Here is a 26,101-nt window from a genome sequence, read left to right as displayed (position 1 = left end):
AGTGTGGTACCCCACCAGTGTATGAATACAGGATTTTCAACCAGGCAGGTTGAGGGGCTCCAGTGTACTTGTTTGTTTGGGAGGAAACTGGCTTTTCAGTTTCCTCATTATTTACTAAAGACTACTTTGGGACGTGGAGCCTGGGGATTTCTTAGAGATCCGGGTGGGATGAAATCCTCAGTCCTGGGTCCGGGTTTTGAGACTCACCAGCACACCAATTGTTCAAGTGTGTGTGTGTGCCTGATAGAGTCAGGAACAGGGTTCTGGGCGCCACCCTCCTGAGGAGTCCAGAGTGTGCAGGTGTGCACTGGAGAAGCCAGAGAGTGCATGTGTGCACAGTGAAAACCAGAGACCCAAGTCCGAGGATCAGACCAGTGCGTGGCTATCTATATGGATGGTGAGGGCAAAGGAATAGTCTGAGGGAGACAGATGAGAGCCTGAAGTGGAAGGCCTGAGCAGCAAGGTACTGCGCCCAAGGCTGAGCGAGCCTTAAGAGCCAGGTGGATTGGTATTTTTCATTTGTTATTTTTGGGAGAAGAACCCCTGTTTGGGCAACCAAATGAATGTATGAATTTTCCTTTTTGTTTACTTTCAATAAAAGTGGGCTACCACGCCCTTAAATTTCCTGTTGGCCGGGAACTCACTGAAAATGCATCTATCACTGAGCTGGACATCCCCCAATGTCACAGTAGCTTAAGCTTAAACCTCTTTTCTTCTAATTTTAATGAGTGGCCACAAGTCTGGTTAAACTCTGCAAAAATGTTTTATCCCTATTGTGGGGTCACCAGTACGGTATTTGTAAATTGAACAGTACATCCTTCCTGAGGACTGGTGCCCAGAACTGGACAGCATACTCTAGGCGTGGCTGGACTAGAGTCTTGTAGAGCGGGAAAATTATTTTATCTCTGGAATGAATCCCCTTTATAATGCATGCCAATATTCAGTTTGCTTTGTTAGCAGCAGCTTGGCATTGCATGCCATTGCTGAGCCTATTATCTACTAGGACCCCCAGGTCCATTTCCATCCTAGATTCCCCCAGAGGTTCTCTGCCCAATGTATAGATTGCATTCATATTTTTGCTACCCAAATGCATCATTTTACATTTTTCTACATTGAACCTCATTTGCCATGTAGTTGCCGATTAATTTGTTCAGATCTTTTTGCAAGGTTTCCACATCCTGCAGAGACATTATTGCCCTGCTTAGCTTAGAATTGTCCACAAATACAGAGATTGAACTGTTTCTCTGTTTGGTCGCAGCACAGAACCTTGGGGGATCCCACTACCCACCCCAGACCATTCCAAGTACTCCCCATCTATCACCACCCTCTGAACTCGCCCTTGAAGCCAGTTTTCAATCCATGTACTCACCCTATGGTCCATGCCAATGACCCTTATTTTGTACAGTAAATGTTAATGGGGAACTGTGTCAAATGCTTTTACAAAATTTATGGGCCTTCCTTTATCTAGATGGCAACTCGCCTCATAGAACGTTAATAGATTGCTTTGGCAAGAACGAGTCTTCATGAATCCATGCCGATTACTGCTAATGATACTGTTCTCATTACTAATCTTGTATATAGTCTCTCATCATACCCTGCAAGAGTTTAAATACTATTGATGTTAGGCTAACTGGTCTGTAATTTCCAGGGATGTATTTTGGGCCCTTTTTAAATATTGGTGCTACATTCCAGTCAGTAGACTTTCAGTAAAAATTAGCAACAATGATCTGGCAATTACTTTACTGAGTTTCTGAAGTACTCTCGGGTGCAAGCCATCTGGTCCTGGTGATGTATTAATGTTAAGTTTCCAAAGACTAATTTTAATTTTGTCCTCGGTCAACCAAGGAGGTGCTTCCTGTGATGTGCCATGAGGATAAACACTTCAGTTTTGATTACCGAAGCTGCCCCCAATTCCCTTGTGAAGACGAAGAATAAATTCAGTACCTTCACCATCTCCCCATCCTTTGTAATCAGATGTCCTTCCTTATTCTTTATCGGGCCAATATGATCCGTCCTCCCTTTTTTACGGTTTACATACTTAAAAGAATTTCTTGGGATTTTTTTTTTTTTTTGCTCTTCTCCGCTATGTATCGTTCATGTTCTATCCTAGCCATCCTTATTGCACCCTTACATTTCTTGTTGCATTCTTTATTAAGTCTGAGTGCTGAGGAAGATCCCTCAACCTTGTATTTTTTTGAAGGCCTACTCCTTTGGTTTTACACACATTTTTACATTGGCATTAAGCCATCCAGGACTTTTGTTTGCTCTTTTAAATTTATTACCCAATGGGATGCATTGGCTAATGCCCTTATTTAATATGCTCTTTAAGCAAACCCATCTCTCCTCCGTGTTCTTTGTTTCTAAGATTTTGTCCCAATTTATGCCTTCTAGCAAGTTATGTAGTTTAGGGAAGTTGGCTCTTTTGAAATTCAGCATCTTTGTATTCCCCTTATGTTTCCTATTAGTGTGATTTATACTGAAGCCAATTGACCTGTGTTTGCTGTTACCTAAATTGCCCCGTATATCCACATCCGTGATCAGGTCTGTATTTTTGGTAATCAGTGAATCTAGTAACGCTTTAGTTCTAGTTGGTGCGTCTACCATTTGACCCATAAAATTGTCCTGCAAGACATTTAGGAACAGGCGAGCCTTGAATGTGGTTCCCTCCGCCCAGTCTATGTCTGGATAAGTAAAATCCCCCATTATGACACTTCCCATCCTTGCTGCTAATCCAATTTGTGAAATCTGTCTCCCCTTCCTCCCTCAGGTTAGGGGGCCTATAGCATACTCCCAGTATTATTTTTCCCTTCATCTCTTTGGAGCTCTACCCATAAGGAGTCCTACTCCTCCCTAGCTCCCTTAGTGATGTAATCTCATCACGTGTACATTATTCTTGATATACAAGCATACCCCTCCCACCTTTTTTTACCCTCTCTATCCTTGTGATACAGGGTATACCCTTGAATGGTTGCCAGCCAATCATAAGAGTTGTTGAACAAGGTTGTCTGAAATTCCCACAAAATCCAAATCCTCCTCGTACAACAGTATCTCTAGTTCACCCATCTTGTCCGCCAGGCTCCTGGCATTGGTGAACATGCCACATAGTTTAGACCGGTCGCATTTTATCCTCTTATTGGGTGTTCTGAGATTACAACTAGGACTTGCTATTATACTTACCTTGAGTTTATGTGCTTTGGTCAACCTATCACTAATGCCCCCAATACTACCCTCTGGAATATGTTCCGCGTTGACCATCTCTACCTCTGGACCCTCCCCCCCCCCCATCGCCTAGTTTAAAAACCCCTCTAACTTTTTGGCCATCTTCATTCCCAGCTGATCTGCACCCTACTCATTTAGGTGCAGTCCATCCCTTCTATAGTACTGGTTTTCAACTGCCTTTCTGGTGTGGCTTGATGTACCGGTAGTATTGCTGAGAATACTACCTTGGAGGTCCTTTTCCTCAATTTAGCTCCCAAGTCCCTAAAATTGTTCTTTAGGACACTCCATCTGCCTCTGACTTTGTCACTGGTGCCAACGTGCACCGTGACAGCAGGGTCTTCCCCAGCTCCTCCCAGTAATCTGTCCACAAGATCCGTGATGGGCCGAACCCGAACACCCGGTAAAGATACAGTTCGGGGGTTCAGGTCTTTGTTACCGATTGGCTTCTATGTCCTAAGAATAGAGTCCCCTACCACCAGAATCTGTGAGATTATGGCCATCAGGAAGGCTATATGTAAACAAAAAAACACTGCGCAGTACAAAAATATAAAAGAAGAAGCTGCCAACACGCTAAAACTAGGATTTTTTTGCTATAGAAACGTCAAAATGTGAAGTGTAGGCGCTAAACATATATTACTGTGATATACTGTGTATATGTTTAGTGCCTACACTTCACATTTTGACATCAGGAAGGCTAGCTTGCATGACAGCAAGACTAATGGAATTTCCTTGATAGGCTCAAATGACTGGTTTTGTAAAACAGACAGCACCAGGTTTAAGTGCCAAGGACACAGACCTAATAGAGGGAAGCAAAAGAGTAGCTCCCTGCATAAAGGTTCGGACCAGCGAATGGGAGGCTAAAGGCATTTGGAAGAATGCCGACAAGACCGAAATTCGACCCAATTGTACTCAAAGCCAATCTGATTTTAAAAGCAGACTGTAGAAAAGAGAAGAGAACTCTCCAAATACGTATTTCTGAGGATGCCATTCTTTGGCCTCATATATTGGCTTCCAAGCAATATAAAAAAAATCTTCCTAGTGACCGCTTTCCTGGCATTCACTAGGGTTGACACCATCGGTCCCAAGATGCCATGATTCTTCAACACCCTGGTGTCCATAGCCATGCCATCAAATTTAGAGACCATAAACTGGGGTGGCACATAGGACCTTGAGATAGTAGATCAGAGCAGTGTGAAACGAGAGATCGGGGGAAAGCATAAACCAGGGAGAACTGGCTCCATGGAACTACCAGAGCATCGACTCCAATTGCCAGAGGATCCCTTGTTCGGGACACAAACTGATATAGCTTGTTGTTCAACCTGGATGCCAATAGATCAACATCTGGCCATCCCCATTGCTGGCAAATTTCCCAAAACACGTTTGGGTGTAGGGACCATTCCCCCAGGCAGATCTGCTGGTGGCTGAGATAATCTGCCTTCTAGTTCTCTACCCCCAGGATATGGACCACCAATAGAGCCGGCACAAGTCCCTCTGCCCAGGCCAATATGTGGTTCACCTCCTCCAGGTTTGAACAGCTCTTAGTACAGCCCTGGTAGTCGATATAGACCACCGCAGTGGCATTATTGGACTGAACCCTGATAGGGCAGGCCTGAAGCTCCACTGTCCAGGACTGTAGGGCCAGAAGCACCACCTGCAACTCCAGGATGTTGATGGGCTCTGCCCTTGACCATCTCCCTGAGCTGTGAGCCCTTGCTTCTTCCACAACCAGAGAGACTGGCATCTGTGATCAGTGCTTAAGACACTGGGAGGAAAGATCTTACCCTTCGCAGGTTCTGATCCTGCAACCACCAGCTTAGGCTTAAGCTTGCCCAAGCAGATAAGGACATGGGGTAATCCTGGGTTGGCAGTCTTGTTCCAAGTCAACGAGATGTCTAGTTGTATAGGCCTGGAATGGAGTTGCCTGGTGCCCCTTACCCAACGCACCCGATCCTTCAGGGCACAAATCTTTACCGGCGGAAAAAATATCCTTGCCTGGAATGTATCTAGGGCGAGATCTAAATACTTCAGAGATCGAGCGGGCCTCAAGGCTGACTTTTTGGTATTTATGATTCACCCCAGGTTTTGTAAACACTGCACTGTGCAGGCTACGCTCTGTTCTAGGGCCCGCAGTGAGTGATCTCTGAGCAAGTGGTCATCCACGTATCCGAGCACCAAGATTTCCTGGGTTCTTAAAAGACCCAATACTGGTGCTAGGATCTGTGTAAACATCCGAATGCTGTGGCAAGCCCTAAGAGCAGAGCCACAAACTGGAAATTACGTTCCTCTACTGCAAAACGCAGGAACCTCTGATGAGGATAAAAGACAGGTACAAGTAAATACGCATCCTTGATATCGATGGAGGCTAGAAAAGCTCCCATCTGGAGCGAGGCTACCACCAAGTGAACTATCTGAAAGGACTGGATTAATAGATAATGGTTCAGGCATCCTAGATCCAAAATGGGCCTTGTGTCCCTGTTTGGTTTTAGAACCATGAACAGGTTCAAATAAAACCCTGTTCCCCTTTCGGATACAGGGACCTGTATATTCACTCCCTAATGTACTAAATGATCTAGTGCCCGAAAAACAAAAACGTTTTTTTGGAGGATTCAAAGGAACGCTGGATCTTAGAAACCTCTGAGGAGAAAACCCTAGAATTTACAGCTTGTAATCACAGGATACTGTCGAGGTGACCCACTCGTACCCAACCACTGTTTTTCAAAATGTCCGCAAACTGAAGCAGCCTCCCCCCACCCGATAAAGAGGGGGTGTCCCCTCAATAGGAGGGCTGGTGCCGAGTTTAGAAGAGTTTTGGGCCCAGGTTTTTTTCTGGCCCTGGTCCTTGCCAATGGCTCTAGCGCCCTGTTGGTGGCGAAACTGCCTGGGGACTGAGAGACCTGAGGAAGCGGTACCTGAGGTTTTAAGCGAGGGACACTTGGGTCTTCTCTTTACAAAAAAGTAGAGAGCTCGTCCCTCCGGAAATCTTTTGGATATATTTGTCCAGATCCATCATCACCAAACAAGCGTTACCAGCGGAAGGGGAACCCTACTAACAACTTCTTACAGGGAAGCTCAGCTGACCAATTTTTAAGCCACACATGTCTGCGCATGTGTACAGACAGGAGAGCCAGATGAGATACTTGCTTTATCAAATCCTTCAAGGCATCTACAGCAAAACACAGTGCTTGAGGTATATATTTGCCCTATTTTCAGCAGGATCCTCCTCTTGGCAAGACTTGTCAGGCTGTGTGACCTGATCCCTTAGGGTCTGGCAGACTCCTGTTGCTGTGACAGCTGGCTGAATAGCTGAACTGGCCAAAGAAAAGGAGGCGCTTAATAGTGACTCCAGTTTATTATCAAACAGGGTCCTTAAAGAGTTAGACTTACAGGTAACGCCTTTTCTGAGAGTCTTCTAGGACAGCCAGGAGACCTACAGCTCCTCCTACCCGGACAGGAAACATGTTAACCAGCACCCAATAAAAGGGTGGTCCTCCAAGCCCCATGTAAGCATTTCTTGAGAATCGTAGGACATACCTGTAAAACATATGCATAATACACATAACTTCAAGCAAAAACTGAGTGGGAATCTGGCTGTCCTGGAAGACTCTCAGAAAAGGAGTTACCAGTAAGTCTAACTCAGCTTTTCTCTAAGTGTCTTCCAGGGCAGCCATGAGATGAGCCAGAACTTACCAGTCTAGAGAGGGACAACTGCCTGAAGGACCTTACAACCAAACGCCTGCTCCTGAGCAGATAGGAGATCCAAGCGATAATGTTTAATAAGGGTCGAAAAACCGGACCATGTGGCAACTTACAAATTTTTTCCGGTGAGGCTCCAGCCATTTCAGCCCAAGATGCAGACAAGGCTCTTGTTGAGTGCAGTGACAAAAGGCAGAGGAACTTCCCTCATTTTGTAAGATTCAGTTTGCTTTATCCATCTAGTTAATGTGGCTTTAGATGTACTCTTTCCCTTTGTGCTCCTGAAAAGATGACAAACAAGGCATCTGTTTTTCTAAAGGTCTTGGTGACCTCAAGGTAGACGAGAAGAACTCAAACGTCTGAAAAACTAAATTTTTTTTCTTGGTCGCCCTTTGGCGAACTACAAAAGATTGGCAGTACAACGTCCTGGCATGTGTGAAATATACTGGCCACTTTAGGTAGGAATACTGGATCTGTTTTCAAAACAATCCGATCCTCAAAAAGTGTGAGGAAGGGCCTGTAACTCACTTACCCTACGAACTGAGGTAATTGCCACAAGGAAAATAGTTTTTTAAGGCAAGTAACTTAAACTGAAATATCCTCTAGGGCAGTGATGGCAAACCTTGGCACCCCAGATGTTTTGGAACTACATTTCCCATGATGCTCAGCTACACTTCTGAGTGCATGAGTAATCATGGGAAATGTAGTTCCAAAACATCTGGAGTGCCAAGGTTCACCATCACTGCTCTAGGGGCAGATTTCTATTGGTTGAAATCTTGCTGTGACTTAGTCTTACGCCACAGACGCTCAAGAGCACGGCTCTGTTTTTTGAGGCTTCTGGTATTGTCTGTCTGCCAGGGTTGTAGCAATAGAGGCCTGATTCTGTGTGTAGTGAGGGGGGCCAAGGTAACCAGGGTGGATGACAGCGAACTGTTGTAGATAGAAGTGGTCGGGTTGGGGTAGAACAAGGATGAGATTTTGCCATAGAGACAATCTGTAGCAGAAAAAAAAAGAAAAGTAGGATTAAGATGGCAAAGGTTTCTATCGCTAATTGTTTAGTAGTTCGAAAGCAAGGAGCAGGAAGACAAGGAGAGTGTAAAACCAATAAGGTGGTGATCAGAGAGAGGAAAAGGAATATTGGAGAGGTTGCACAGAGTGCATAGGTAGGAGAATATGAGGTGAAGGCAGTTGCCATCAATGTGAGCAGAAGCGTGTGTCCATTGTTTTAGGTCAAAAGAGGAGGTTAGGCTCAGAAATGTACAAGTATCGGGAGTATTAAGATTTAACAGGGATGTTGAAATCACCAAGAATGATTGTTGGAATTTCAGAAGAGAGAAAATAGGGTAGCCAGGCAGAGAAGTTGTCCAGGAAGCTTGATACTGGTCCAGGAGGACAACAGATCACAGCAATTCTCAATGAAACTGGAGAAAATAAACAAAAACAGTGAGCTTCATATGTGGAGAGACACAGGGGGGGGGGGGGGGGTATGAGGAACCTCAAAAGTGCTTTGAGGGGATAGGATTCCAACACCACCTCCTTTCTGTCCACTAGGCCTGGGAGAGCGAGTACCCGGGAGGCCATCATGGGAGGGGGCAGCAGAAGGAAAGCCAGATTCTTGAAGCCAGGTCAACATAATTGCAAGTAGGTTGAAGGAGTTTGTGATAAATAGGTCAGTATGGTGGGTAGTTTGTTACAAACAGAGCGGGCATTCCAAAGGGCATAGAAAGGAAAGCTGGTTCTAGGCAGCAGAGGAGTAGAAATTAGATTGTGTCGATTGCTGCTGTCAAAAGGATAGGGGGTGCAGGGTATGTTGGCCAAGGGTAAATTATGGCGATCCGGGATTTGGGGAAATATCTCCAGAAGTTAGGAGAAGCAGAAGGGCGAGAGGTGACTTATGTTTGGGGGACACTTCCCAGTGTCCTGTTGGTTTTCTTGGTATGCAGGTTCAGAATTAGCAGTAGCTGATGAGTGCAGTAATAAGGTGAAGACAGGTATGAGGGTGAATATATTTTATATATATATATATATATATATATACATACATACATACATACCACATATACATACACACACTGTGATGTGAAGAGAGGGGTGAAAAAGAGTTTAAGGATAGAGAATGCAACTGTGAGAAGGAAAAGTATGGAGTGCATGATACAGAGTGGTGAGATTGAGAAGCAGACTGGATGAGAGATGGAAAAGTTCTATGGGGAATCAGGTCACCTGTAGTCTGTTTAGTGTTTTGCAGTAGTCTGTTGTCCGTAGTGTTTTAACCCAGAACTCAGATGAACGCTGCAGAAGGAGCTGCAGTGGCTATGGTGCAGCCAAAAATCTTCATAAAATTATCATTTAGCACAATACAACTCCACAGGAAAGAGGTAAACGTTTCTCAGGGAAAAGGTCCTTCAACCAAAAAAAACACTAGCTAAAATTGAGGATAGTTTGGAGTGGAAGAAGTTCTATGAGTGTTGCCCCTGCAGCTTGTTTTGTCAGTGTCCAATTACCTGAAGGCAGTTTCATATAACTCCTGGTTAAAGATCCTGTGACCCTGTACAGGACAGAGTTTTGGCTTGAATGGATATTGTAAAGCTGACAGATATTAAACTCTTGCAGGTCTGAATTAATTAAATCTTGTTTTAATGCAACACGGTTCCTCAATTTGATTTGCATGCAAATTTACCAACAAGAAACATATGGACAGGTGGAGGGAAAAGAAAAAGCAAAGGGATGACCTTATCAACCTGCACATCTTTAACGTCCAAACAGCAGACTAGGGTTAGAGACAATACCACTGCTTTCCTTTTACAGTTTACAGAATGTATCATCTGCTTGACTGTTCCAAGTGATGGGGCTGTGTAAATTTAAGTATACACAAAGGTTTTGGAGGTAGGGGACTTTTACGGTACCAAGAGATCAAAAACAAAAACCTGTCACCTGTTCCTTTATATCAAGTTTCTGTTGTAGACCATAAGGAATTATAATAATTGTCAGGTTTTACATGTTTGTGTAATTTTGGTAATTGTTTAATACATTTATATTATATTGTTTTTAATCTCTTGGTACCATAAAAGTCCCCTACCTCCAAACCCTTTGTGTATACATGTTTGCTCTTGGGATGTTGGTACTTCAACTGTGAGAAACTTAAACGGATCCCCGTCAGAGAATTTTTTCAAATGTGTAAATTTAAGGACTGCATGGACAGAAACAAATTTTTTTTTTTCAAAATTGAGAGATTTTTAAGCAACAGAGCATTTCAAATTAAAAATCAAGCTTTAGCATTTCTGTTTCAGACACATCAAAAACCAACCTGGCAAATGAACACAAACGTCTGCCTTCCTGACCATTTTGGGCTCTGGCAAAACTGCTCTACAAGTTTATTCATAACATCCAAAGCCAATGCTGGATTAGTAGCCAAATACAACTTCTTCACCATTTCACTGACCTGAAAAGCAAAACACACAATATTTCAACAATTGCCACATCATTAGCAACTGTAGCATTACTTTCCAACAATCTATTGTGTGCAAAGAAAAAAATAAAACAGAATGCTTTCTTTCAGGCATTTGGCAGGTGGTCTAACAGAAAATACGTGAAATGCATTCCAAGACATCTTAATTTATACAAGTAGTGTGGGTAACTAAAAAAGGTGATTAGGTGATGAACATCCTGAAAAGAAAAATAAACTTAAAGCAGAATGTAGGTTTTTTTTTTTTTTTTTTTTTAAATATAAGCATTCCAAAAAGTCCAAATTTGTATATTTGCAAGTGTGCATGCATAAACAAAGCTTGTGGCCTTTCTATAAGGTCTCCCAGGTGCTGTACAGGTCCTGAAAATCCCTGACTATGGAAGATGGCATATAGTTAATGTAAAATGTAACATATTAACCAGTGTGCATGCTTAGTTTTTCCTCTGCAATTTCAGAGTGTATGCAATAAATAATAGGAGTGTATCCGACCTCTCAGACCACACAGTAGGAGCCCCTCAAATATATTGAAAAAAATAAATAAAAATGATACACATACACACAGCAAAAGTATAACGCTCTGAAACTCAACAGTACATTTTATTCCCGACTCGGCTCCCATATGTCCCACTTTATCATGGGCAAACAACTTACCAGTTTATAAGAGATCCAACGTACTGACGATACTTTGTCCCCACAGAGATTCAAAGCAATTGGCAGCAAGTAGTCATAAAGATCCCTGGCACTATAAAGTTCAAGTAGAAGAATCAACTGCCTAAAGAGCAGAAACAAACATGTTAAGTCAACAAAATAAAGCAAGGTAAACAAAGCCAACTGGTCACTAAGTTGAGTTCAGGAGAAAGATAGTCAGACTAGTTATAGAAGTGGAACATAGGCCAAAAACATTTATGCGAAAACCTCAATTGTGTTTGTCTTTCTATAAGACATAAGTCTTCTGCTTTTGCAGAAGACTGGACATCCACCTGGCAAAATTAAAAAAAATTATGACCGGAATAAGCGTGTAAAAGCACAGGAGAAAATATTTTTTTGATTATGTAAGAATTTGCTTTCAGACTCTTGTACATTGTGCAAAGTGGGACTTCAAAGCCGGAGCGTCCCTTGCAAGGTTCAGAGGACAGGACAAAGAGGGAATCCATCCATCTTATTGTAGCTTTGAGGTATACTCTAACAGCTTTGATTTCATCCAGGCAATGTAGAGATTTCCTTGTATGCTTAGGAGAAGGGCATAAGTATGGTAGGAAAATGTGCATAGTGAGGTGAAATACTGAAAACACCTTTTGGAGAAAGGGTGGCCTTGGGTAAGACAACCTGATGTCTGAGGCTTTTTACAGGAAACAGCTGCCAGTTCAGAAACACTTGTGCCAGATGTGATGGCAACCAATAAGGCCAACTTAAACCAAAATAAAAAAAAGGTGGGTGGGGTACCAAAGGGGACTCCGATATACAGTAGTCTCTTATAGGGACAGACTGTGGTATTGCCTTAACAGGAAACTTTATTGAAAAATAACAGAATCACCTTAGTCATTGGTGGCATCCTCAGATTCAAATAGCCAACTTAAACCCAAAGAAACGGGGTGCCAAAGGGGACCACCATATACATTAGTTTCATATAGGGACAGACTGCAGTATTTCCTTAAAAACAGTTAACTTTATTGAAAAACAGATTGCAAAAATAAACCTCAAAAATACAAAACATGACCACCAATTTCCACCCATTAAAATGAAAACGACGTCATCCTCCTAAAATATAAAACAGCCTGGACTAACAGTCACACAACTGACCACACACACTGCACCTTCCACCCATTAAAATGGCTTCTCTTTGTAAGTTAAGGCCTCATGTACACTGCTGCTGGTAACAGACATTCAGAGGCAGTTGGTTGCTTTTTTCAGCTGCTCCTGAACTCATCCAATGTTATCTTATCAGTACATGTACACGTTCGTTTAATGTCGTTTTTAGGCAGTTGAGTTCAGGGGCATTTCAAGCGCTAAACGATTCTAAATGTGGTAACTTGTGTTTAGCCGCGTTTCGTTTACAGTCGTTTTTAATTTTTGCCCAATTTGAAAGAATTTTTTATTTTTTTACAAACGCTTCTAAACACAAACATGGCTAAATGTGGCACGTAAAAGCAGCAAAAGGGACGTTTTAAAAACGTGGGTTACTATCTGTCAAGTTAAATTGTTCAGTAGAGGTTGTAAAAACGTCCAGTATACATTAAGCCTTACACATGGTGGTCTAAATGCATTTGGTCAGCTGCTAGTTAAATGGGAGTATGTTATACAGCTACTGAACACCGATGTGGAAGAGAGAATAACTTTCAAGCTTTGTAACTCCTGAATCCTAACCTAGTGGAACCCAAATAATAGAAGTCACAGCCTCTGCAATACGGAATGGATTCCCAAATCCCTATGCGACTACTTTTGCAGTGTGTGTGTGGTCAGTTGTGTGACTGTTAGTCCAGGCTGTTGTATATTTTAGGAGGATGACGTAATTTTCATTTTAATGGGTGGAAATTGGTTAACTGTTTTTAAGACAATACTGCAGTCTGTCCCTATATGAGACTACTGTATATGGTGGTCCCCGTTGCTCCCACATTTCTTTGGGTTTAAGTTGGCTATTTGAATCTGAGGATGCCACCAATGACTAAGGCGATTCAGTGCCACTACAGATCATTTTTGAAAAATTGCTTAAAGTGGAAGTAAACCCATCGATTTAAACAGTTAAAAAAAAAAAAAAGGCATGCCCGGAATGCTAACTGCACATTGGCTGTGCTCTCAGCCAAACTATCAAACCATCCAATGGCTGGTGTCATAACGAATCACATGTGCAGCCACCATAGCAGTTGAAGATTAAACAGAGGCAAAGATAGCAGCCTCCTTGGCTGAAAACGATAGGGGAGTTTACTTCTACTTTAAGATGAATTAAATTCCCATGTCTTTTATTAGTATCTGTTCAACCCAAAGGGCCCCCTTCCAGGAAAGATCCTTTAGAGGAATTTCTCTGATTCTATTTGAGATCCCAAGGAAGCACAGAGCACTGCAAGTTCAGCTTAAAGTGGTTGTTAACCACTTGACGACAGCCGCACACACATATACGTCGGCAGAATGGCACAGGCAGGCAAATGGGTGTACCTGTATGTCCCTTTGAATCTGCCACTTATTGGGCACGTGCCCACTGTGGGAGGGTTCCCGCGGGCCCCGAAAACTAAAATGTTCGCCGACGGCCCACGATTGCGGCAAGTAGAGGCAGAACAGGGAGATACCTATGTAAACAAGGCATTTCCCTGTCATCGGGAGCAGTGATCTCTGTGATGTTTTAGTGAGCCCATACCCCCAACAGTTAGAATCACTCCCTAGGACACACTTAACCCCTTAATCACACCCTGGTGTTTAACCCCCTTCCCTGCCAGTGTCATTTATGCAGTAATCAGTGGCCATTTGTAGCTCTGATCTCTGTATAAATGACAATGTTCCCAAAATAGTGTCAAAAGTGTCAGATGTGTCTGCCATAATGTCACAGTCCCAATAAAAAAAAATCACATCTCTGCCATTACTAGTAAAAAATAAAAAAAATAATAATAATAAAAATGCTATAAATCTATCCCTAGAAGCTATAACTTTTGCGCAAACCAATCAATATAAACTTATTGCGTTTTTATCAAAAATATGTACAAGAATACATATCGGCCTAAACTGTGGAAGAAATTATTTTTTTTATATCTTTTTTGGGGATATTATAGCAAAAAGTAAAAAATATTGCCGTTTTCAAAATTGTTGCTTTTTTTTTGGTTATAGAGCAAAAAATAAAAACCGCAGAGGTGATCAAATACCACCAAAAGAAAGCTCTATTTGTGGGGAAAAAAGGACGTCAATTTTGTTTGGGTACAACACTGGATGACCACGCCATTATCAGCTAAAGCGATGCAGTACAGGAACGCAAAAAATGCTCTGGTCAGGAGGGGAGAAATCCTTCCGGGGCTAAAGTGTGGTTAAGCACATTGTCGTGACTTTGTATAACCCTGTGTGTTTTCTAAGCTTGTGTGTCTCTGTGTATTACATTTTTTTTTAAAAACGCAGTATATACCCGATTTCATTGCGCCACTCAGCGTTCGGCTCCTCTCCCTGTCTGACAGCTAGAGCTGGAGGGGCCAAAAATCCCTCGCTGACATCACTCAGGAGTAGAGCGTTGGCTGGTCAGGTAAGCGCCGCACTGAAATCTGGTATGCACAGCATTTTTTTTTTTTTTTTTTTTAAATAAAACACAGACCAAGGCACAGAGAATAAGAAGCAGAATGGAATGGAGGTCCTCCGGCAACAGATCTGGCCTGTTGGGACGTAGCCAGGGATTGTCTGCTAGAAGTAGGAGTACAGTGCATCTGGAAAGTATTCACAGCACTTCACTTCTTCCACATTTTGTTGTTACAGCTTTATTCCAAAACATATTAAATTCATTATTTTCCTCAAAATTCTACAAAACAATACCCCATAATGACAATGTGAAAGAAGTCTGTATGAAAGCTTTGCAAATGTATTTAACATAAAAAGAATTACATTTACATAAACTTTTCACAGCCTTTGCTCAATCAATACTTTGTTGAAGAACCTTTGGCACCATTTACAGCATCAAGTCTTTTTAACTATGATGCTACAAGCTTGGCACACCTATTTTTGGGCATTTTCTCCCATTCTTCTTTGCAGGATCCCTCAAGCTGCATCAGGTTGTATGGGGAGTGTCGGTGCACAGCCATTTTCAGATTTCTCCAGGGACGTTCAATAGCGATAAAATCTGAACTCTGGCTGGGCCACTCAAGGACATTCACAGAGTTGTCCCTTAGCCACTCTTATTTTGGCTGTGTGCTTAGGATCACTCTCCTATTGGAAGACGAACCTTCATTCCAGTCTGGGGTCCAGAGCAGGTTTTCACCTGCTTCATCTGTACACTGCTGCATTCATCTTTCCCTCGATCCCAACCAGTCTACCAGTTCCTTCCAAAAAACCTCCCCACTGCATGATGCTGCATCCACCATGCTTCACTGTAGGGCTGGTATTGGCCAGGTGATGAGTGGTGCCTGGTTTCCTCCAGACACGATTCTGGCCATTCAGGACAAAGCGTTCAATCTTTGTTTCATCAGACCAGAGGATTTTGTTTCTCATGGTCTGAGTCCTTCATGTGCCTTTTGGCAAACTTCAGGCAGGCTGTTATGTGCCTTTTACAGAGGAGAGGCTTCTGTCTGGCCACTCTACCATACAGGCCTGATTGGTGGAGGGCTTCTGGTTGTTCTTCTGGAAGGCTCTCCCCTCACCACAGAGAAACACCGGAGCTCTGTCAGAGTGACCATCAGGTTCTTGATCATCTCCCTGACTAAGCCCCTTCTTCCCGGTCACTTAGTTTGGCTGGGCACCCTGCTCTAGGAAAAGTCCTGGTGGTTTCCGAGCTTCTTCCATTTACGAATGGAGGCCACTGTGCTCATTGGGACCTTCAATGCTGCAGAAAGGTTTCTGTAACCCTTCCCAGGTCTGTGCCTTGATATAATCCTGTCTGGGAGGTCTACACACAAATTCCCAGGACTTCATAGCTTAGTTTGTGCTGTGTCATGCACTGTTAACTGTGGGACCTTATATAGACAGGTGTGCGCCTTTCCAAATCATGTCCAATTAACTTAGTTTACCACAGGTGGACGCCAATTAAGTTGTAGAAACATCTCAAGGATGATCAGTGGAAGGATGCACCTGAGCTCAATTTTGAGCGGCTGTGAATACTTATGTAAATGAATTATTTCGTTTTTTTTTATTTTTAATACATTTTCAGAGATTTCAAACAAACATTTTTTCACATTGCCATTAGGGGCATTGTTTGTAGAATTTTGAGAAAAATAATGAATTTAATCCATTTTGGAATAAGTCTAACAAAATGTGGAAAAAGTGAAGCGCTGTGAATACTTTCTGGATACACTGTATGGCTATGTGTACAAGGTTCATCTGGGCCAGTATGGTGCTATCATAATCATAGTTTTCCTATCGCTATATTCTTGAGCATATGAGGTAATATCCATACTGGAGGGAAGGTGTAACTTAGTTTCAACTGAGACCAATTAGCTTAGTAAGACATCTGAGACTAGAGCTAGAGGATCCCTAGTTCTGGCAACAGAGGTGTTTTGTTATGGAATCTGGAGGCTAGGCTGTCTACATCAGATTGAAAACATCTGGATGAAGGGTAGAGGTCGACCGATATCGGCCGATGTTTGGCGTCAATTAATCGGCATCAGCAGATTGTGTTGATAAAAAAGGCAGATTATAACTTCAGTGTCACTTGCAAATGACTTCTGTAATAGAAGCCAATACAAGTTGCTTAGGTTTTCCATGGAGGACTTGTTTCACCTATCTGGGCAGTCTGCCAAGAAAAGACCAGAGATACGTTTCTACTTATCAACAGATTGAACTCAGTGTGTAGGAGTTCTCAGTTTAACCATTTAGGCCGGGTTCACACCGCTGCGATGCGGGAACGCCGCGAATCCGCGGCGTTTTCCCGCATCGCATTACTCCCGCCGGCAGTTCACACTGCCCTATGCGGACGGCTGGGAGTGTCAATGATATGTTAATGACACCCCCAGATCCGTCCGCATATCGCAGTGCGATCTGCCGACTCGCACAGGAATCGGATCCCATGGTGTGAACCCCCATGCGATCCGATTCTGTTGCAGACCAAAAAAAGGGTCCCGTGCGAGTTTGCTGCGGGAGCAATGCGAATTCAGCCATACTATCTGTATGGCTGAACTCGCATCGCTACGGAGATCGGATGTGATTTGCGGTGTGAATCACATCCGGATCTCCCCCCGCAGCAGTGTGAACCCAGCCTTAAAAACTAAATCTTTCTTGACACTTGTTGCTTACAAGTAAAAATCCTGTATTTTCTGCTAGAACCCCCAAAAATGATTTATATATTTTTCAGCAGAGACCCTAGGGAATAAAATAACGGTTGTTGCAATATTTTATGTCACACGGTATTTGCGCAGCGGTCTTTCAAATGCATTTTTTGGGGAAATACACTATTTAAAATAAAAAAAAACTAAAAAAACTAAACAGTAAAGCATGAACCATTTTTTTTTTCGTCCAAAAGTTTTGATTACCTATTTGTGTATTTAAGATATAGTTTTTTTTTTCCATCTAAATTATACATACAAGTGAACTGATTGGAGGTTTGTTTTGTTTAATAAATGTTTAAATGTAAGAAATTTTCTGTATCACTTATTACTTAAGGCTGCTTTCACACTGGAGCGAGCAGGTGTTGATAAAATGCTGCTAGTTTCAGAGGCGCTATTCAGCTGCTAGCGGGGCGCTTATAGCCCAGCTAGCGGGGAAGGGGTTAAATGCACCCATGAAGCGCCACTGCCAAACCGCATTGCAGGCACAATGAATGAAATGAATGGGCAGAGGTGCCCATTCATTTCAATGGGCAGGAGTGGTGGAGCAGCAGTATACACTGCTTCAAAGATGCTGCTTGCAGGACTTTTTTTTTTAACGTTCTGCCAGCGCATCGCCTCAGTGTGAAAGCACTGGGGCTTTCACACAGACTGCAGGGAAGCCATTTTGCAGGCACTTTACAGGCGCTATTCTTAGCCCAAAAGCGCCTGAAAAACACCTGTGTGACAGGGGTCTAACTGTTAGATTTTATGAGTTGAAGGGGGGGGTGGGGTGGTTAGGGAAATCGGCCCAACATATCGGCCCAAGTAAAAAAAAAAAAAAAAATCAACATCATATATCAGCCATCAGCAGCCACGATTTCTAAATATCGGCATCGGCCAGAGAAGAATCCATATCGGTCGACCTCTAATGAAGGGCCCATTTCCCTTGATCCAGGCGATGGTGGCTGAGGTCATCCACTTTCCAGCTGTACACTCCTGGGATGTGGACTGCAGAGATAGCTGGACAGAGTTTGTGTCCATGAGATTATCTGGTTAGTATCATTCATGGAAGACAGGTTCATTCCTGGTTCCCTCTTGATGTTTGATGTAGGCATTGGCTAACTGCACCCTGATCGGGTGTCCATTCAGAAGTGTAAAGCAGTCTGGTTGACCCTGCAGCACTGTATCAAACTGTTTAGGGGAAGCTTGTTTTCCTTAATGACCATGCTCCCTGGACTGTTAGTGATTGATACACTCCTTCCCAGGCTAAGACTATTGTATTTGTTGTGATAATTTTCCAGTGAAAGGGAAGGACTTCAAAATTGTTAGGAGTGGGATGGTGATCGACCAAATTAAGTAATTCCTTGTTTGGCTGGACAGGAGCATGGGTATATTGAAAGAACAAGCCTAGCTTTTCCAAGTTAACAAGATGTTTAGTTGGAGAGCTGAAGGCTGAATTGTCGTGTGGACATTTTCTAATAGCAGATAGGAAGAGGAGTTCTACAGAATGTGGTTGTCTAGCCTGTGACTTGGATGTCCCAAGTTCTGAGCAGGGCAAGCAGAAGTGCTATGACCTTTTTGAACACTCTGGGAGCAGACTATAGCCTGAAGAGCAGTGCAACAAAGAGAAAGTGATCGTCCACTGCAAATTGCAGAAAACACTGATGAGCTGGAAACCGGAATATGCATCTTGGATGCCCACAGATGTCATGTATTCCCCTTGTCTCAGAGGCAATGACTAAACTTCAGAATTTTATGCATAATTTTGGACACTGAAGGAACCCAAGTCAAGCATAGAGCGAATACCGCCACTGGGTTTTGGCACTGGTTTAAAGTTTGTAAAATCCTCTGAACCTGCCTTGTGGCAGTATTGGCATAACTCCCTGGAATAAGAGATAGATGGTTCAGGGCATTTTGCAAAACTAACTTTTTCCTTGGGCAGTTTTTGATTTATTTGAAAGAAGAAAGTGGTGAGGGGGTAGCGTTATGACTATTTAGTACCCCTTAGAAACCACCACTTGAACCAACAGGTCTGGAATGTCTGTGATCCAGAAAGAGGCAACAACAATCTCCCCACTCTTAGAAGTAATTGCGCCCCTTCATTGTGATGAAGGCTTTGGGAAAGGTTTGGTTACCTTTGTGGGCCAAGACGTGTGCCGAAGAGAAGGTGAAGACTAGTTTGAGTGGACAGGTAATGATGTATGCAGGTTTTTAGCCCCCAAATGTATAATTTTAGATTTATCAACATTGAACCTCAATAGCGACATAATTGTCCAATGGGCCTCATGACCATTGGACATTTTTTAAGCTGCTCCTAGGGGTGTCTGGTGTTTGTTATTTATTATTTTTTTCCTTCCCTGCCTCCAAATGTCCTTGCATATTAGCCTGTGTGTCCCATGCACATGTAGGCTTTTAGAGGAGTTTAGAGGCAAGAAAAAAAAACCACCGCCAGTGCACCTAGGAGCAGCAGAGTTTTGGCAGAAAAAAAACGCATGACGCTTCTAATACGTGAAAATGCATCTAAATGTGCATTAACGTTAGGCATGTTTAGTACTTGAATGTTAATTAATTGCATTGGACAGAATATTAATGGCTTGAGGCCTGTAAACATGCCTAAGCGCATTACACACTTTTGCAAGCATCTGGTGTTTTTTTTCTGCCAAAATGCTGCTGCCAGGAAGAAAGACTTCTAGGAGAGTTGGCAAAACATCCCGTGTGTGAGGCCTAAATAGTGCTTGGGGATCAGCTTGTAAGTTGGAGACATCCTGTAAGGACGTAATTGATGTATAGCTTGGCGTCATATGCAAATGGTACTTTTAAATCACAAACTCCATCATTTATAAATGTGTTCAAAAGTAAGGGTCCCAACACTGAACCTCGGGATACACCACTAATAACAATTCAGAGTAGGGCTCCTTAATCACTACTCTCAATATGGTCTTTTAGACACTTTTCTATACATTTACAAACTAAATTTTCTAAGCCAGTAGACTTTAACATACACATTAGCGGTGTAGGAGGAACTGTGTCAACCGCTTTTTAAAAATACAAGTACTATATCCCAAGCCACTCCTTTGTCTAAGTTTTGCTTTCCTCCTCATAAAAATAAATCAGATTTGTTTGACAACTTTGGTCTTTCATGAATCCATGCTACGACTGAAAATATATTTCAGCATAAACTCCTCTACACGTTTTTTTTATTTATTAAACTCGAGTATCTTCCCAACTAGAGAAGTTAAACTGACTGGTCTGTAGTTACTTGGCAAAAACTTTGATTCTTTTTTAAATATAAGCACCACATTGGCCTTACGCCAATCCAGTGGTACTATGCTAGTCATTAAAAGGTTCTAAAAATTAGAAACAATAGCTTAGAAATAAACAGAGCTCAACTCTTTGAAGACCCTTGGGTGTAAGCCATCTGGGTCCAGGTGCTTTATTCACTTTTATTCTGTCTAATTGTGAGCCATCAGTACTTATTTGAAGCTATGTCAATACTATCCCCATTAACTGACTTGAGCTCCCCCACACAGAGCAGAACTCCAAAAAAAATTCTTCAAATATATTAATAGTAAAAAGGTGAGGTCTGAGCATGTAGGCAGTTTGCAAAATAATCTGGAGTGGGTGACTGGGGACAAAGAGAAGGCAAATGTATTAAATACCTTCTTCAGCTCTGTGTATACAAAGGAGCATAAGGAGCGCAAATCCATAATGGGGCTGGTATTGACACAGCCCCAAATGATCCACAATGGCTCCAGAAATATTTAAACAGATTAAAAGACGGATAAAGCACCTGGACCAAGTGCAAATTACCCACGGATCCTAAACGATTTGAGTGCTGTCATTACAAAGCCATTGTTTCAAATTTTTAGGGACTCTTTAATCACTACAATAGTACCACTGGATTGGTGTATGGCCAACATGGTGCCTATATTTAAAAAGGAATCAAAGTCTTAATAACTATAGACGTGGTAGTTTAACTTTTATAGTCGGGAAGATACTGGAGAGTTTAATAAAAGAGCACATACATGAGTTCTTGCTGGAAAAAAAATATCTTAATCAACAGACAGGAGGCAAGGTAAACCTTTGACAGAGAGGTGGCTGTGGAGATGGTAAACTTGAATTTTGCAAAAGCGTTTGACACAGTTCCCAACACGGCTAATGTGTAAGGTAAAGTCTACAGGCTTGGAAAGATCAGTTTGTAAATTAATAGAAAACGGACTAAAAAAAAAAAACTGAATTCAGAGAATAGTGGTTAATGATTCTAACTCTGAAGGGTCTAAGGTGGGGTGTACCCCCAAGGTTCAGTGCTGGGACAGTTACATTTTAATATCTTCATAAAGGATAAAGGGTCTGGGATTAAAAGTATCATTTCAGTCTTTGCAGGTGACACTAAGCTATGCAGTGGAATAACATTACAGGAGGTCTCCACCGTATAAGCCAACCTCAATGCACTGTTTAATTGGGCAACTAAAAGTTATGCACTTTGGGCCTAAGAATATGCATGTATCCTACACACTGGGGGGGGGGTTTGACGACAACTGGGGGAATCCATAGTGGAGAAGGATCTGGGGGGTCTTGGTAGATCATAAGCTTAAAGCGGTTGTATAGTCTTAATTTGAATTTTTACCTACAAGTAAGCCTATAATAAGGCTTACCTGTAGGTAAAAAAAAAATCTCCTAAACCTGTACGGTTTAGGAGATATTCCCCTGGCAATGCTCTGCTGACTGCAGCAGCGCATGCTCACAGGGGATTCTCGGCTGGAAGCCCAGCAGACACCAGACCCTGCAGGAAAGAAATCTCCCGCACACATGCGAGGGAGTGACGATATTGCTGCTCCGGCCACTCACAGCACCGGAGCCGCGATATCCGGAAGATCCTCGGCTGTGTATCAGGTGAGATGTCGGGGGCTCGTTCCAAGGTAAGCATTTCATAATGCGCTAGTATGTACCGCATACTAGCTCATTATGCCTTTTGCATTGCAGGTGTGAAAAAACAAAAAACATGTCAGTGGGTTTACTATCGTTTTGATGCCAAGCTGTGGTTTCCAAAGCAAGCAAAGTCATTTCTTGTATTAAGAAATGTATGGACTCCAGAGAGAGAGAGATATCATTTTGCCCCTGTACAAATCATTAGTAAGACCTCATCTGGAATATGCAGTTCAGTTTTGGGCACCAGTTCTCAAAAAGGATATTGGGGGAACTATAGAAAGTGCAGAGAAGGGCAGCCAAACTGATAAGAGGCATGTAGGAGCTCAGCTATGAGGATAGATTAGAGGAACAGAATTTATTCTTTATTGAGAAGAAGAGATTAAGTGGGGGGGGATATGATCAACAAGTATAAAATGCATAGAGATTTCATCTCCAAATACTGTGAAGAAACCTTTCTGTAAGAGTTGTGAAATAGTGGAATAGACTCCCTCCAGAGGCGGTTCTGGCCAGCTCAGTAGATTGCTTTAAAAAAGGCCTAGATTCTTTCCTAAATGTACATATTATAATTGGGTACCGGGGTGGATATAAATCAATGATAAAAAAAAAAAAAATTTTTTTTTTATTTAACCACTTGACATCCACGCTATAGCCGAATAACGGCCACAGCGCGGATCTGAATTTGTCATACGACGGCCTCCCCTGTGTACGCTCCCTGCGCGTGCCTTACAGGGCGTGCGTGGAGCGTGCTGTGATCACCAAGTCACTTAGATTAGGGTGATCACAGATCCAAGTAAGGGGCCAGTCCCAGCCCCTTACCATGTGATCAGCTGCCAACCAATGACTGCTGATCACACGAACAAAACAAAAGTTTGTCACGCTGACAGCGGAGAGAAAAAAAAGACGACCACAGCTCATCTGAAAGGGACATCGGTCCCGAAGAGGAAGAGGCAATTATGGCTCATTTATACCTTTATACCATCTGACAGTGCCCCCTATCAATGCCCACCAGTGGTGACAATCCGTGCCACCTAAAAGGGCTGCATATCAGTGTAACTGATCAGTGTCCATCAATGCCACCCACCAGTGCTGCCTCATCAGCGTACATCAATGACGGACACAAAATACTCGTTTTAAAATTTTATAACAAAATTTAAAAAATGTATTTTTTTTTTTAACAAAAAATAAAAATTGCACAGGTGATCAAATACCACCAAAAGAAAGCGATTTGTGGGGGAAAAAAATGCTAAAAATTTCATTTGGGTACAGTGTTGTATGACCACGCAATTGTCAAAGTGCATCAGCGCTGAAAGCTGAAAATTTGTCTCAATAGGAGGGGGGTTCACGTGCCCTGTAAGCAAGCGGTTAAACCAAATTTTAATAAAAATGTTTTTGGAGTAAAAATCTATCTAAAGATAGTTTTCTATTTAAGATACATTCATTATTTAGTTCATTCAGCATGAATTGGAGCTTAGTTGGTAGCATGAGGCTGTATATTCTGCAATATTTACATTTTTGGTAAACTCATTCAAGGAATCCAAGATCTGCAAGCGGAGATAACATGCACTGCATTGATGCATTTCACAATTTCACAGTAACCATGAGATAAACCAAAGTTAAGGAATATTCCTTTATCCCGTTGTTTTGCAAATCTATGTACATTACAAATTGTATGATTGAATCAGTTCAGATATCGCTGTTTTACTTACCTGACAGCTCATTATTCTAAACAGAAAACCTTCATTTTGTTTGAAAATATTAAAGATTCTGACTACCAGCAAAAAAGTCCTTACATTTAAAGAGCACCTGCCATTTCAGATCCATCATGGCAGTGCCTGTTAGCGGGCATCCACTCACCTGCTGCCATCATGTCCCTCACCTTGTTGTGTCACTGCCGCATCACCAGCCGTCCCATTAAAGTGAATGGGACTGAGTCAACAGCGGGTCAGAGGAGGAGCCGCTGCGAGACAGAGATGACAGTTGCTCTTTAAAAATGATTTAAATCAAGACTTTTTACTAGTGATTTAAATCAAATCCACCCTGCTGGGTACTAACATTTCTAGGTGGTTGATCCAGGGAAAATCCGACTGCCTCTTGTGGGATCAGGAAGGTAATTTTTTCCCCTGCTTGAGCAATTTGGATAATGCTTTCCTTGGGGGTTTTTTTTTGTTGCCTTCCTCTGGATCAACCGTGTGTATAGGATTGTGTATATGGAATTGTATGATTATTTTTCTTTGGTTAAACTAGATGGTCTTTTTTTTAACCTAACCATGTAACTACATGGCCAAAGAATGCCCTCTGTCCCCAGTCACCACCTCCAATATTTTCCGTGTTAGTCCTTTATATCTTCTTTTCTCAGGGGACCAGGGAGAATTTATAATTTGTTTTTGTCTTACTTTGAATCAACTGCAGCTTTGGTGTTCCAAGGATGCAGGTTTGTGGGTTAAACTCAATAGAAATATCTTTCAATTTGTGTATCTATGACTTTTCGAATTACAAAATTGATCATGCAAATTATCATCATTAGGTTCCTATTCGTGTTTGAGTGAGCCATCAACAGTTTTCAGGTTTAGGCACAAAATGACCAGTTCATAGAACCGCAAAAGAGAATTTTAGAAAAACATCTATGAGCCGCATCGGTGACGGTCCGGAGTAAAACAAACATTTAGGTTATGTCCCCATTCTTCTTTAGTATCCAGAAAGTTTACAGTATATGCTACAATATTAAAAAAAATTCTTGCCAGCTTCTTACGACTTTCCAGTACAGCAGCCCCAAGATATCTCTCTATGTTGTCACACTGGTTATTTATAAATCACATAAATGATGGTTGCAGTGTAAAGGAAATGGTAACTTGAGCAGGAATTCCAGGTGAGAGAACTGAACAAGGAATACAGACAGTCATATTAACAATCCAGGTCTAGTTACAATAAATACATACTCTGCTAGCTCTGCTCTGAATCGCCAGTTGCGGCAATTATCCGTAACCATGAACTCTTGCAGCTGATAAAGGTATTCCCTTCTTTTGTCAGGCTGGAGAAGCTAAGACAAAAAGACAAAGTGTAAGCAGACTAGCTAACAGCTTAAAACAGGTTTGCTTATATTCCTTCCTAAAACTGAAACACCTATGTAAAATGTAGATAACTTTAGTAACTGAAATATCTTGGGCTCCCTTTATTTGTCATATGTAAACATTTTAAATGGAATTTTACCTAAAAATGGTGGGGGGCCTCAGGTCTATACTTTAGGCCTACAAATGGAAAGCTTGGGAATTATACTAATTCCAAGTTACATCATGTTTAAATAGTGTGCAAATAATTCAGAGCTGCCCTTATAGTTAGCAGCTAACACGGCAAATTAGATAAATAGCAAAACAGAAAAAGCAAACAGTATAGCGCTTAATTTCCAACGTGACACATAAATAAGAGCAGTGAACCCAAATATCACGTAAATACAATAAAACACAGGTTCCTATGTATATATAGTGAACAAAAACATATGATGATTGTCCAAAGACCAGACAAGTAATTATCAACAAAAAGTTCATGTGCTTCTTGTGAACAAATCAAAAATTACTTTTGACAAACCTTGTAACAAATGGACGGCAGTGGAGACCCTACCAACGCGTTTCATCTCCAAGGACATCATCCACCCCATGGTCTGGGGGGGCGATGTCCTTGGAGACAAAACACATTGGGAGGGTCTCCACTGCCACCATTTGATTTTAAGAGCCGTTTTACCCTGCTAAATATTATCCCTACATCCATGGATTTCCGATTATTGTCCAGTATGAGATACATCCATTCTTAGTTGTTTTTACAACACAAGTTTGTTTGACTCACAGAACGTATGTTCTTGTGTGTTCAAATGTTCCGGTATGCC

The 26,101-nt window shown here is 42.1% G+C and overlaps 1 protein-coding gene across 4 annotated transcripts in view; it reads right to left on the bottom strand.

Annotated features, from left to right (window-relative positions):
• The window catches only part of PPP4R1 (protein phosphatase 4 regulatory subunit 1), a 159,366-nt gene that overhangs the window by 16,411 nt on the left and 116,854 nt on the right, over positions 1-26,101 (bottom strand). For all 4 annotated transcript variants that reach the window (XM_077492449.1, XM_077492450.1, XM_077492451.1 and 1 more), the window contains 3 exons: positions 25,161-25,261; positions 11,027-11,147; positions 10,217-10,351 (listed from right to left, as the gene is read on the bottom strand). In XM_077492449.1, the coding sequence (XP_077348575.1) occupies positions 10,217-10,351; positions 11,027-11,147; positions 25,161-25,261 (357 nt within the window). The remainder of the gene's footprint in view (positions 1-10,216; positions 10,352-11,026; positions 11,148-25,160; positions 25,262-26,101) is intronic.

The sequence above is a fragment of the Lithobates pipiens genome, unplaced genomic scaffold (genome assembly GCF_037356315.1).
Source record: "Lithobates pipiens isolate NorthernLeopardFrog02 unplaced genomic scaffold, aLitPip1_a1.2 Scaffold_19, whole genome shotgun sequence".
NCBI lineage: Eukaryota > Metazoa > Chordata > Amphibia > Anura > Ranidae > Lithobates > Lithobates pipiens.
This window is presented reverse-complemented; position numbering and strand designations above follow the sequence as displayed.